Source organism: Frieseomelitta varia, unplaced genomic scaffold (genome assembly GCF_011392965.1).
Source record: "Frieseomelitta varia isolate USP_RPSP 00005682 unplaced genomic scaffold, Fvar_1.2 scaffold_163, whole genome shotgun sequence".
Lineage (NCBI taxonomy): Eukaryota > Metazoa > Arthropoda > Insecta > Hymenoptera > Apidae > Frieseomelitta > Frieseomelitta varia.
The window spans coordinates 1,093,415-1,104,777 of NW_025109339.1; the positions used below are offsets into that span (position 1 = coordinate 1,093,415).

The 11,363-nt window shown below is 32.0% G+C and overlaps 4 protein-coding genes and 1 long non-coding RNA gene across 17 annotated transcripts; 4 read left to right on the forward strand and 1 right to left on the reverse strand.

The window, feature by feature from the left end:
- The first annotated feature begins 51 nt into the window (after positions 1-51).
- Positions 52-3,105, forward strand: LOC122538137 (argininosuccinate lyase). 8 transcript variants are annotated; one of them, XM_043671959.1, is made up of 11 exons: positions 52-179; positions 338-448; positions 765-833; positions 958-1,041; positions 1,225-1,356; positions 1,437-1,537; positions 1,834-2,027; positions 2,194-2,393; positions 2,462-2,686; positions 2,756-2,862; positions 2,928-3,105. In XM_043671959.1, exons 1-11 carry the CDS (start codon positions 174-176, stop codon positions 3,073-3,075), a joined length of 1,377 nt encoding a protein of 458 aa, XP_043527894.1. In that variant the 5' UTR covers positions 52-173; the 3' UTR covers positions 3,076-3,105. The 8 variants fall into 8 exon arrangements, 7 of the variants coding, with proteins under 7 accessions (XP_043527894.1, XP_043527928.1, XP_043527887.1 ...); XR_006308800.1 differs by having other exon boundaries at positions 53-179; positions 765-851; positions 2,746-2,862; positions 2,928-2,949; XM_043671952.1 differs by having other exon boundaries at positions 53-179; positions 765-851.
- A 19-nt stretch (positions 3,106-3,124) lies between these two features.
- LOC122538204 (very-long-chain 3-oxoacyl-CoA reductase-like) lies at positions 3,125-4,372 on the forward strand. The gene is made up of 2 exons (XM_043672084.1): positions 3,125-3,261; positions 3,296-4,372. Exon 2 carries the CDS (start codon positions 3,346-3,348, stop codon positions 4,267-4,269), a length of 924 nt encoding a protein of 307 aa, XP_043528019.1. The 5' UTR covers positions 3,125-3,261; positions 3,296-3,345; the 3' UTR covers positions 4,270-4,372.
- On the reverse strand, positions 3,987-5,578 carry LOC122538227. 2 transcript variants are annotated; one of them, XR_006308809.1, is made up of 3 exons: positions 5,551-5,578; positions 4,330-4,449; positions 3,987-4,078 (listed from the first exon to the last, which is right to left on the reverse strand). It is a non-coding gene; the product is annotated as an uncharacterized LOC122538227 (long non-coding RNA). The 2 variants fall into 2 exon arrangements; XR_006308808.1 differs by lacking the exon at positions 5,551-5,578 and adding an exon at positions 4,524-4,775.
- Positions 5,579-5,630: 52 nt separating this feature from the next.
- Positions 5,631-8,315, forward strand: LOC122538187 (lanC-like protein 2). 4 transcript variants are annotated; one of them, XM_043672053.1, is made up of 10 exons: positions 5,631-5,859; positions 6,213-6,382; positions 6,472-6,651; positions 6,759-6,910; positions 6,997-7,144; positions 7,233-7,373; positions 7,461-7,643; positions 7,719-7,865; positions 7,944-8,046; positions 8,152-8,315. In XM_043672053.1, exons 2-10 carry the CDS (start codon positions 6,302-6,304, stop codon positions 8,226-8,228), a joined length of 1,212 nt encoding a protein of 403 aa, XP_043527988.1. In that variant the 5' UTR covers positions 5,631-5,859; positions 6,213-6,301; the 3' UTR covers positions 8,229-8,315. The 4 variants fall into 4 exon arrangements, with proteins under 4 accessions (XP_043527988.1, XP_043527978.1, XP_043527997.1 ...); XM_043672043.1 differs by having other exon boundaries at positions 5,631-5,855; positions 6,209-6,382; XM_043672062.1 differs by having other exon boundaries at positions 5,631-5,855.
- A 943-nt stretch (positions 8,316-9,258) lies between these two features.
- On the forward strand, positions 9,259-10,888 carry LOC122537774. Of its 2 annotated transcripts, none has more exons than XM_043671321.1 (2): positions 9,259-9,440; positions 10,435-10,888. In XM_043671321.1, the coding sequence occupies exon 2, from the start codon at positions 10,435-10,437 to the stop codon at positions 10,726-10,728; it is 294 nt and encodes a 97-aa protein (XP_043527256.1). In that variant the 5' UTR covers positions 9,259-9,440; the 3' UTR covers positions 10,729-10,888. The 2 variants fall into 2 exon arrangements, with proteins under 2 accessions (XP_043527256.1, XP_043527265.1); XM_043671330.1 differs by lacking the exon at positions 9,259-9,440 and adding an exon at positions 9,447-9,641.
- The last annotated feature ends 475 nt before the right edge of the window (positions 10,889-11,363 follow it).

The following is an 11,363-nucleotide window of genomic DNA, read 5'->3' on the forward strand; positions in this document are numbered from 1 at the left end:
GTGTAATTTATTTTGATGTACATTATCTAAAAATGATACTGTGACCTTTCTCTCAAGTATAGCCGATAAATTTGTCGACACTCCGTCACAAATATTTCTGAGCTGCGTTTCACGTTCTTGCGAAGATAACAGTTTGTACAAGGAGAAGGTTGTAATTGTTTAGATAAGCCACTATGCAGGTAAGTCTCGTGTTTTTTTGATATGTAGATAAATGATTAGAACGAAGATTAAGTAAATCTTGACTTTACTGATTATAACGATAGTATCTCTTGCATCAGTATATAAGAAATGAAGAAATTTACAACTGACGGCTGATTAGCTGTATTTATGCGAACAGGGTTGCGAAAAACTATGGGGAGGACGTTTCGTAGACAACATCGATTCAAGATTTCATGATTTCAATGCATCAATTGGTATTGATAAACGAATGTATGCAGAGGATATAGAGGTCTGTGTCTGAAAAAAAACAGAATTGTTTATTGTATGTTAAATAATAAACTTAACTAATAAATATTAAATTAATCAACTTTATTTTTTAATAAAATATTTTTTATACCAAGGATACAATTAAGAGAAAATATCCCTGTTACATATGTTTTACCTGTTTTATCAAAACATTGATAACATCAGAGATGTAAAAATTTGAATTAATGAGAATTTTCGTAAAATACTATTTAAATACTATTTCTGATAATTCTATAAAACAAAGAACCGGTAGCACATTTATTGTCAATATTCTTTAACGTTGTATAAATTATCCTTAGGGTAGTATAGCATATGCAAAAGCAATAAGATCAGCCAATCTTCTCTCACACGAAGAACTGCAAGTCATAGTGAGTGGTCTTGAACAGGTATGAAAGAAAGTTCACTGTAAAAAAAAAAAAAAAAAATAAAAAACGAACGAAAAACATATTGATTTTGTCAGGAAAAAAGCAGTAAACAAATATTTGGTTGCAGGTGAAAGCTGAATGGGAAAAGGGTCAATTCACCATACATGTTGAAGACGAGGACATCCACGCTGCTAACGAGCGTCGACTTTCGGTACATGCATGATTAATTGCAACGCTTATTTTTATCAAACGGAAGTGGTTACATGCAATACTCATTCTTACTCGTGTCTTCCATTTATCATGAATATTCATAGAAATGGAATTGAATTGTAACACGTTTTCTAATGAAATGTTAATTGTAAAATAAGATACTAATTTTATGATAAATTGACAGGAATTAATTGGACATGTCGCAAAGAAATTACATACTGGCAGGAGTCGAAACGATCAAACGATAACGGACATGAAATTATGGCTTCGGAGATCCATAGACGTTATTTTGAAGAAAATAACGAAACTTGTTCAGGCATAAATAATTTTACATTACATCGTTAAAAAGAGAAATTATAATTTGAATTTTCAAGACGAGTATGTGTCCACTTGCAGGTTCTCGTCGATCGAGCCGAGAATGACATCGAAATTATTATTCCTGGATACACGCACTTACAACGTGCCCAGCCAGTAAAATGGAGTCAATGGTTGCTTAGGTATAAATGAAAATAAATCGATATGAATGTAGTGGTTGTAAAGATTCTAATTAATTAATTAATTAAATCCATATATACTATCATTTAATGATACTTTCCTATCATTAGAAATCATGCTACAAAAATCAAATGAACCTAATGAAAAATATTATGAATAAATATATTGAGAAATAGAGGTACATACCAATATTTTATACAGCCACTACATGTTCTTAGCTTGAAATTTAAAATTAAATTTAGATTATTTAATGTAAAAGTATAAAAAATGAGCAGAGACATATCTTTGTTGATGATAGTTACGCGTGGTACGCGAAAACGGATGTGGAGAGATTGCAAGAGCTACGAAGAAGAGTAAATGTATTGCCTCTAGGCAGTGGCGCCATAGCGGGGAATCCTTTCCAAATTGATCGACGTTCCTTGGCCAGCGAACTGAATTTTTCTGAAATAACAGAAAATAGCATGTACGCTGTGGGTGACAGAGATTTTGTTGGTAAGTTGTGAACACTTTTCTTTATTTTTATATTTACTGACACGAAATAAACAACATGCAAATGTAAAAGAAGCAAATTTATGGAAGATGTCAGAACAATTTTTTCTCAACTTACATTCTGTACTGTGTTATTCTTATTTATATATTTCTCCTTCTTCTTTTCGAGCCGAGTTTCTCTTTTGGTCCTCATTAACGGCGATCCATCTGAGCCGTCTTTGCGAGGATCTGATCATTTATAGCAGCAAGGAATTCGATTTCGTGAGATTAGCCGATCGATTTTCAACGGGCAGTAGTTTGATGCCTCAGAAACGTAATCCTGATTGCATGGAGTTGATTCGAGGAAAAACTGGCACTCTCCTCGGGAAAGTATGTAATTCCATCAATTTCAGTGGTCAAATTGTTCGATTGTACATTCGTGGGGTTTCATATTCTAGTGCATGGGTTTCATGGCTACTTTGAAAGGAATTCCGTCCACCTACAACAAGGATCTTCAGGAAGATAAAGAAGCTTTGTTCTCCTCGGTCGATGTTTTAAATTGTATGTTTGTTGTTATCACGGGAGCGTTAGAAACGCTTAAGGTGAATAACAGGAAGTGTGCGGAGGCTCTATCATCTGATATGTTGGCAACGGATATAGCATATTATCTCGTACGGAAAGGGGTCAGTATTCAAAGTGTAAAAAAAACAAATGCTCAAATGTTCCCCTTTTACATGATCAGTTCTTACTAGATTCCATTTAGAGAAGCTCATCACTCGATTGGAAAGGTCGTTGCTCTGTCAGAATCATTAGGAGTATCTCTTTGCGAATTGACTCTTGAACAGTTACAAACTGTAAGGTAAAAAAAAAAAAAATTTCACTGGTTGAAGCATTCAATTTCTCACCCTGTGCATATTTTCTCAGCGAGACGTTCGAAGAAGACGTGATGCAACTTTGGAATATCTGCAACAGCGTTGAACAGTACAACGTAACAGGTGGGACCAGCACATCAGCGATAGCTGGACAAATCAGCAATCTTCGAGCTTGGTTACAGCAAGTTAATCCCGTCTGAGGAACAAAAATAAAACGCGGGAAATCTGTCGGAAAGCTGTCTGCCTTTTTTCAAATTCCGCCAATTTCGTTTCGACTGTTTCAGGCTCTCGCAATATGTCACCGCTCCGCCTGCATTGAGCGTTGCACAAAGAACTCCTTTCCCTCCCGTTTCCCACCTGAAAACAGTGGCGAATTACGCGAAACGATCAATGAAGCCGATTAGTTCATCAGCCGCCCCGTGACATTAATCAGAAACTAAATCGGGAACCGTGTCATGCAACCGTAAATTATGTTGGTCGAGAAAATAGGTTACGCAGCGATCGTATATTGGGGTTATAGATTCTCCCGTGATGTAATATATCGAGTATACAAGAATTTCTTCTCCGTGTCCGTGGTCGATTTATGTTCGATGGGTAAGTGGGCGGTGGTCACAGGATGTTCTCACGGGATCGGAAGAGCATACGCGGAGGCACTAGCGAGGATCGGGTTGAACGTGATCCTGATCAGCCCCGACACGGAGAATTTAAAGGCCATCGCGAGCAATATCGAGGCGATGTACAACGTGAAGACAAAGGTGATTAAGCTGGATCTGTCGGAGGGTCTTGAGACGTACAACGTGATTGAGAAAGAGATGTTTGGCCTAGAGATTGGCGTGTTGATAAATAATCTCGGCATGTCGTACCCGCATCCGGAATACTTTCTGGATCTGCCTCATAATGAAAAGATTTATATGAGTATCGTTCATTGTAACGTAGTCGTTGTAACGAATATGTGTCGTATCCTGTTACCTCAAATGGTCGTCAGAGGAAAGGGAGTAATAGTGAACGTAGCCTCAATGGTTGCTGTGTTGCCGAGCCCTTTGTTAACAGTGTTCGCCGCGACGAAGGCGTACGTCGTGAAATTCAGTAGAGACTTGCAGATAGAATACGGGAAACACGGTGTGATCGTTCAGTGCTTATTACCAGGCACAGTGACAAATCACACGACGGAGTCACCGCGGTCAGGATGGATGGTCCCCACACCTGAAAAATACGTACAGAGCGCGATCAGAACAATAGGCAAGGAAAACGTCACCACCGGATTTCTTCAACACTCCATATTGATCGGGATAATGAAATTCGTTTATCGAATATCGCCAAGGTCCATCATCGTTTGGATGATTAATATCATGGAAGGAAATCGGAATAACGCGCTTCGACGATACGTCGGATGACTTTGTAGAAATATCTGAATATACGATATATATCTTTGCCCAAGTAAAACGTTTTCTTACCTTTCTTCTCTACGTTTCATAGAGTAATGGTATATTTTAGATGCAGTTGAAGATCTTTTTCACTGAGATAGAATGTGAAACCGGAAGTGGACGGTGATAGACGGAGGAGTTATGTAGGATCTAAAAAATTAAGAATTAGAAAAGCAATGAGAGAGAAAAGAAAGTACTGTTAAAGTTTGAAAACTATGATTTACTTTATTTTATACTTATTTGGTCTTATTTTGATAAATCAAGGAAATTTGTTTATAAAGAGATAAAAAGAGTGGAGTTTCAAGGACTTGTTTGAATCGTATGATTGTGCAGTACTAGACACAATGTGGTTGGCCTATTATGTGATAACACATTAATTTAAAAGAAGGCAATGTTTTCACGTATCTCGTATTTCGGAGGTCATTTCTACGTCGTAAATCACGTTATCGATTCAATGTAGAAACGCTTCGAATATGTTTAAATTTTTGTCTGGTATAAATTTTATTAAATTTTTTTCTGGTATAATTTTATACTGTATTAATATATTATAATATACTATAATATATATTCTAAATACTATATATTATATATATAATATAATATATTACGTATACTATATATACTAAAAATATAGTATATACCATAAATGTAATAATTCTATATTATATTAGTTAGTTTTATAAGTATAACATAAAATAATTTTATTAATATATAAAGTATATAGTATATGTTATACTATAAAAATAGTAATTCTTTATTCTTATCTTTTTTATTATAATGTTATTGATTAAAGTGAAAATTATTTTTATAAATGTTTTCCAAATTAGACCCCAAGCTTTCTTTCTACATTCCACTCAACTTATTTCGTATTTGCATCCAATTCATCGAAGTATTTCACGCTGAGATTACAAAATAATACATAAACTTACATTTTCGCGCGTTTCACATTAATTTGTATTCTATGCGCATAATATTTTCAGTTATCGTTTTCAATTGTCAAAACTGACGTTTTCAATTATCAATTTCAATACGTTTCGAAAGTAATTTACTGGAAATTGAATATTATTCGAACGAGTATTTTAAAAGTAATTTACTGGAAATTGAATATTATTCGAACGATCAATCGAATAGAATTTGTATATGAATCTTAAGTATTCTAATTGAAACGACACAATCATAAAATGGTCACAAATTAATCCTATTAATTAGATTTTTTGTAAATAATAATTCACAAATACTGAAACACATCACCGTATAGTATCGTCGCAGACGAAGTATATGCCTCATATACCTCGTCTATGATTGGATATTGCCATCTATAGTTTACTTCGCCAAGGGATTCTATGCTCGGCCAATAAGGTTGAAAACGACACAAAAGTAGAAAATTAAAATTTCATGTTTCGATATATCTCGATTATTGTGTTACGATATAGTAGTTACATATGAATATAGACGCGGTGATGGAAATATAATGCTAAACTTCAATCCTATATGTGTGTATTACAAATAATGTTTTGTTCTATGTACATAATTCTTTAATACTATTTGAGAAGCAGGTTTGTTGACAAATTATATATATATATTTGAAATGATGCGTCAAATACTTGCTTTTTCAGTACGTTTTCAAAACATCTTTCTCCATTGTGATTATTAGAATGTAGCATTTGTAGAAAATATTTATTTAGCATTTTTCGTGTAATAAACATAATAATCTCTATTTAAGAATTATTACTCTTGTTTAGAGTAACAGAAGATATATTTGTTAACCCCTTTGCCGAGTATATCTATTATAATGTGACACTTAATAAACGTTGCTTGTTTAGATGTGAAAAATTCTATATTGACATAATTAATTCAATATATTACAACTGTTGATTAGTAAAATACTAGATTATACAATTTTTCTCAGATAGGCAACGCACATAAAATAAAAAAGGAAAGATCATTTGACATAAGATACAATAACATAATTAATCGATTGAAGCACTTAATTTGTGTCAAAATGGATAATCGACATTATGATAATCCATTCGAAGAGTATCCTAACTCTACATCAAATATTGTGAATGCAGCTACTAATGATGTAATTATTTATAAATTATTCAATAATTTTATTATAAATCTTTTATAAGTATATATATGTATAAACTTAAAGAGATTGATATTCATTAGATAAGTGAAAATTACAAAGCAACGGTACACGTATATACAAAGAGATTACTGAATAGATTGGAAGAAAAGAAAAACCATTGGACTTACAATGATGATTACTCTATGTACACTGGATCAGCAGGGATTGCATATATGTTTTACCAATATGGAAAGTGCTTCAATGAACCAGCTTACGTTGATGTATGAATTCTTATGGTTTTAAAAGATCTTTTTATAAAGATCTAGAAAGATTTTTAAAAAGATTTAGAAAGATCAATTATTTCTTACACATTTTCTTTTTTGAACAGAAAGCGATGGAATTATTAAGAATATGTGTAGATAAATTCAGGGGCAAAAGGGAAATTACATTTTTGACTGGCATAGTGGGTCCATTAGCCCTGAGTGCTGTTGTTTTTCATTCAGAAGGCTATTCTGATGTAGCACAAAATATGATTTCAAAGTATGTAGTTTAATAACATTTCATGCTTATAAATATACAAAATTTTTAATAATGTTCTATGTAAAAATTTGTAAATGATCTTTCAGGGTGAAATCATTATCATCTGTTGTTCTGAATGAAAGTAGCGATTTGCCTGACGAGTTGCTCTATGGAAGAGCCGGATATCTGTTTTCTCTTCTCTTTTTAAATTCAAATATATCTCCTGCTCCTATAGAAAATAATCTTATTAAACAGGTATTATCATAGAGCAACAAAATTTAAAGTAAATTTAAAGGTAATTGGTATTTCAGTCATAATAATTAAAAAAAATATCATATATCAGGTCATTGCACTCATAATTAAATCTGGAAATCTGTATTCTGCTTCAAGAAAGTACAAATCACCCTTAATGTATGTTTGGCATGACACAGAGTATATTGGTGGTGCACATGGATTGGCTGGAATACTTTACATGTTGTTACAGGTATTATATGGATACAAATTAAATTTTATACTTATCTGAGAAATTTTTTGTAATCTTTACACTTGTAAATTTGTTAATTGTTAATAGGCACATCAATACCTAACACAAACTCAACTAGAGAAAGATATAAAGCCAGCATTAGACTTTCTTCAGAGTATACGATATCCTTCTGGAAATTTTCCATCCTCTATTGGAAGCCAGACTGATAAATTGATACATTGGTGTCATGGAGCACCTGGAATGAGTATGCTATTCTGTTTAGCTTACAAGGTTGTTGCTATTTAAATTACCTAATATTTAGTAATATTAAATTTTTAATATATAATTAAATGTATGTGTACATAGATATATGAAGATGAAAATTATTTAAAAATTGCTTTACAATGTGGAGAAGTGATTTGGTCAAGAGGATTGCTTAAAAAAGGATACGGAATATGCCATGGTGTAGCTGGAAATGCGTACACATTTTTGACTCTTTTCCAGCAAACAAAAGTTATATTGAATTTATAATAAAGATATAACATAATTTTAAAAGATATTATCAGAATAAAGTATTGATTTTGTTTGCAGGATATAAAACATCTTTATAGAGCTTGCAAGTTTGCAGAGTGGTGTATGGATTATGGAACACATCAAATAAGATCACCCGATAGACCATTTTCCTTATTTGAAGGTATTTTATTATAAATGATAGACTTTTTTTCTTATTTGCGATTAATATAGAACTAATAATATATAATAATAGATACGTATAGAAATAATACGTATATTATTGTAGGTCTTGCTGGTACAATCTATTTCTTGATTGATCTACAACATCCTTTTTCAGCAAAATTCCCAGCGTACACCGTTTAAATCCGATATACCATTCATTCAATATTTATCTGACATAATTATTTATTCTTTATAAAAATTTTGTTTAAAAAAATTGTTTAAAGAATGAAGTCAAATAATTTACTTACACTATTAATAGGTAATTTAATTTACACTATCCATGCTTATGTTTATATTACATACTTATATTTTAAATATAAGTCTATATAATATAAATAAGTCTATGTATACTTTGCCAATATATAATAAATTTATGTTACAAAATAAGATAATTCTACAAATTAACAAATTAAAATTTTTCTAATTAATTTCTATTTAGGTGATTTGCATATTCACGATGGTTTGAATTGTCACGACAAGTACATAAGAATGTTAAAGAAATCATATCTAAAAACAAATTTTAAAAAATCGTGAAGTGAAAAATTTGCCATTCATTTTTTCATTGAAATAATGAACATAATCTAATGAATAAATACATTACTTTTCTATTTATAATATTACTTTATAAAAAGAATGATATAATAACAAGCAAAAATATTAAATTGCACAATAAGAAGAAGAGCATCGTCTCCTCCCATAGTCCAAGAGAAACAATGGTAAAAGTGAAACGCCGATCAAGTGTACCGGTAAACCCAACAATTCCTTACTACATATTGGTTAACAGGCCACTAATATTCATGACGGGTCGTGCAATGGTATTTGTAAAAGCGTAGAGAGGAAAGCTTTAAAAGAGTCGCCTCATTGAATCCAAAGTACGCTATTGCACGCTTATACATAACTATAATGTTTGTCAGAAATCTATTTAAATTATTAAAATATGTGTATTGAAATATCTATATTTCATATACTCAATATTTATCCTACAAAATATCTTACATTAATAGCATTCATAGCAGTTTTTTAATCCCGCGAAAACTCGTTGATTAATAAGCAAATATTATGATAATGTAATAACACCGATGTTAATAGATACGAATTCGAATCTTTGATCTGGAAAGTTACGTCAGGTGTCAACGAAAGCTACGCTAATAAGTGAAGTAATACGATGATCGTATTCATTCTTTCCTGTAGTAAGTATTAACTAATTGGAGGATGGACCTTCCGAATACACAGTGTGTAGTGGCGTGGTACCACCGTCCGTAAGGATTTCGAGTATAAAAGCCGCTTCTGCCGATCGCGCGCTTAGTTTCGCTCGACGATACGCAACCGATTGTGAAACGACGCACTCCCAACGTGAGTACCATTCACGAGATTGTTTTTACAATCTCTACCAGGTCTCGATCTCCTTTTACTGCTAACCTAGCGGCGTTTGTGACTTGCATGGACATCAAGGAGCTATATTTTTTGCTCGAGTCTTATTGAATATAGTTTCAAACATTTCCACCGGACTCTCGTTAATAACATCAGTGCGTTTGTTCTCGTGGTTTAGTCGACGTAAGTTCAAGATTTTTCATTCGAAGATTTAGTTATTAGGTTTGCTTCTTTAAAGTAAAGAAAGCTGATCAGCCAGACGGAAAGTTCTGTCTCACGTTGATTTATCGCTAACGACAGTGAAAGTGTGCGCGAACGCATCTTCCTGGGGAAATTAATCAATTTAGAAATCTGATAAAACATTAGAGTTATTTGTTGAAATAATAATAAGGAATACATTGGAATAATACAGAAGAGTAGCATGAATTTACAACGACTTATGAAAATTTTAATTTAATAAAATAATTTCACTGGAATATGTTATGATTGATGCACTCCAATTGACGCTAAAATATTCCATAATTATGTTATTGTTTTTAATTTTTTTCCATTTATTTTGTATGATAATTTAATTCAATAGTTTCATTATTCATTATATTTTCGTACTACTATTCTTTGATTTTTACGGCTCAAATTTACATTACGCGATATACAATGGTATTAATAATTAAACAAATTTTGACATTACGAATATCTGTCTTTAATTAACTGTTTCGCACGTTCCTCGTCGCAAGAATCGGATCAAACATCCTTGAATTCTAATCTTTTATACCAAAGAGAAAAACAAGACATTCTTTACTTTAGTGCGCGTTTTTAATATTTTTTTCTCATTTTTAGCATTTAATTCAATAATTTGTTTAATCTAATAAATAAATTTTGATAGTGTATCATTATATAGTAATATTCACAGCAATGAACGATGTTTCTTTAGAAATAATAAAATATAAAATTTCATAATTTTTTTTTTCTATTTTAGATGGAAATCCGTTTTACGTTATTAGCAACAATGTTGATTGTGGGAGTAGCTATGGCATTTCCACAAAAGGACGGTCAGATTTTTAGTAACGAAGCTATAAGGCAGGCGCAGAATACTTATCTTATTCCGAAAGATGCAACAATACAAAAGGTTCAAGAAGGCATCGAGTTGGCGGCCTACGAATCGATTCCCGGCGATCAAAAGATAAATCTTTTCGAAATTCTGGGAGCGCACGTTCCAACGGAAGTAGTGAACAATCTCCAAGCCCAGATCGATCAGATAGGTCGCAGTTAGACTTGCCTGCTCTCCTCCATCATCATCGTTTCCTTGTAAAAAACGTTTTGCACCTAGGTTTTATAACAACTATTTATAGAATGTGATAAGTCCTTTTATAATTTTGTACTTAGGCTTTTGCATTTTTTTTTTCATAAATAAACGACCGAGAATGACGCAATCTGTTTGTATGATTTTCTGTTCTTCTTTTCTTTTATTTAAAAACTTTTAACATAAAAGTGAAATGACAAGAACATTTGAATATTTAATTATAAAAATAATTATTTGAAAAAAGACGACGATTTATTTTGCTCGATTTTATAAAATTTGTTACATACTTAAAATACTTTGAACTGGTCTTTCGCCAACATCGTTCATAAAAAGAGTATTACAACACACATTCTGAATAATAATCATTCAGTGTAAAAAAAAAAAAAAAAAAAAATGTCATTCACAACTTGTGAAACATTGAACTAAGTCACTTGCCAGAAATGTATATATATATATATATATATATATACATATACACATTTATATATATACTTAGTGATGTTATGGAGAAAGCTGCAGAACCACTAACCAGAGGTACACTTTCACTTCACCTACATTTACATTACTATTGAAATGATTCTTCTTTGGCATTTATTGCATGGCAT

Excerpts from the sequence above, each read along its gene's own strand:
- LOC122538137 (XM_043671952.1), top strand. Across the intron at positions 1,042-1,224 it reads CTAACGAGCGTCGACTTTCG|GAATTAATTGGACATGTCGC; the intron begins GTACATGCATGA and ends ATAAATTGACAG. Across the intron at positions 2,394-2,461 it reads CTGGCACTCTCCTCGGGAAA|TGCATGGGTTTCATGGCTAC; the intron begins GTATGTAATTCC and ends TTCATATTCTAG.
- LOC122538204 (XM_043672084.1), top strand. The coding sequence starts at position 3,346 with ATGTTGGTCGAGAAAATAGGTTACGCAGCGATCGTATATTGGGGTTAT.
- LOC122538187 (XM_043672053.1), top strand. The coding sequence starts at position 6,302 with ATGGATAATCGACATTATGATAATCCATTCGAAGAGTATCCTAACTCT. Across the intron at positions 7,644-7,718 it reads TATTCTGTTTAGCTTACAAG|ATATATGAAGATGAAAATTA; the intron begins GTTGTTGCTATT and ends ATGTGTACATAG. Across the intron at positions 7,866-7,943 it reads CTCTTTTCCAGCAAACAAAA|GATATAAAACATCTTTATAG; the intron begins GTTATATTGAAT and ends TTTTGTTTGCAG.
- LOC122537774 (XM_043671321.1), top strand. The coding sequence starts at position 10,435 with ATGGAAATCCGTTTTACGTTATTAGCAACAATGTTGATTGTGGGAGTA.